Source organism: Numida meleagris, unplaced genomic scaffold (genome assembly GCF_002078875.1).
Source record: "Numida meleagris isolate 19003 breed g44 Domestic line unplaced genomic scaffold, NumMel1.0 unplaced_Scaffold2544, whole genome shotgun sequence".
Classification (NCBI taxonomy): Eukaryota; Metazoa; Chordata; class Aves; order Galliformes; family Numididae; genus Numida; species Numida meleagris.
In genome coordinates, this window is record NW_018364342.1 from 1 (window position 1) to 1,060 (window position 1,060).

General features: G+C 65.9%; 1 protein-coding gene across 1 annotated transcript; it reads left to right on the forward strand.

Moving 5' to 3' along the window:
* Positions 1–17: 17 nt before the first annotated feature.
* On the forward strand, positions 18–1,057 carry LOC110390972 (gastrula zinc finger protein XlCGF7.1-like; the record flags this gene model as incomplete). Its single annotated transcript, XM_021382606.1, has 1 exon — positions 18–1,057. A coding segment is annotated over exon 1 (771 nt), but the record flags the coding sequence as incomplete, so codon positions are not given.
* Positions 1,058–1,060: the final 3 nt, after the last annotated feature.

Consider the following 1,060-nt stretch of genomic DNA (forward strand, 5'->3'; position numbering starts at 1 on the left):
GCACACCGGGGAGCGCCCCTTCGCCTGCACCCAGTGCGGCAAGCGCTTCACCCAGAAAACCAACCTAGTGACGCACCAGAGCACCCACACTGATGTCCGCCCCTACCCCTGCGGGCAGTGCCAGAAGTGCTTCAAGGACAAGGTCTCTCTCAAAGCCCACCAGAAGACACACGCCCCACGCCAGCGGAGGTGCCCAGGCCGGGGTCCGGCTCCCACTCTGCCCTTCGGGGCTGCGCCCACACTGCTGCAGCCGGGGAGCCTGGAGCAGGAGGCTCCTTTCAGTCCTATGCCACCTCTGCCTGTTCAGAAGATCCCCGAAGGCCAAGAGCTGTTCTCGTGCACGGAGAAGGGCTTCCCCTCGAAGGAGCAGCTGCTGCCTGCACAGCAGGCCCCGCTGGGGGAGCAGGCCTTCCCTTGCGTGCAGTGTGGGGAAGGGTTTTGCCCCAAGGTGACTCTGCTCCGGCCACAGCATGGCCCCACTGCCGAGGCTCCTGCCGGCTGCACTGCGGGCTTCAGCCCTGGCCCTCACCTCCTGGGGCACCTGGGGGTGCAGTCCGTCCTTGGGGATGGCACGGCCCCCACACCTCCCACCCCCGGAGCGGAGAAGCCCTTCATCTGCAATCAGTGCGGCAACAGCTTTGGCCTGTGGATCTCCCTGGTCGCTCACCAGAAGACTCACTTGGGGCAGAAGTCCTACCAGTGCCCTGAGCACGACAAGAGCTCCGGAGACGAGCTGTCCTCCAAGTCTCCCCAAGAGAAGGACATGGAGGGGAGAGCCTGGCTGTGCCCCGAGTGCGGGAGAAGCTTCGTGCAGTATGAGCGTTTGGTAAAGCACCGCCAGAACCACCGGGGCCGGGGGCCTTATCGCTGCGACGTCTGCGGGAAGAGGTTCAGCCTGAAGACCAACCTGGTGACGCACCAGCGCATCCACACCGGCGAGCGGCCCTTCACCTGCGGCGTCTGCGGCCGCCGCTTCAACCAGAAGGGCAACCTGGTGACGCACTACCGCACGCACACCGGGGAGCGCCCCTTCGCCTGCACCCAGTGCGGCAAGCGCTTC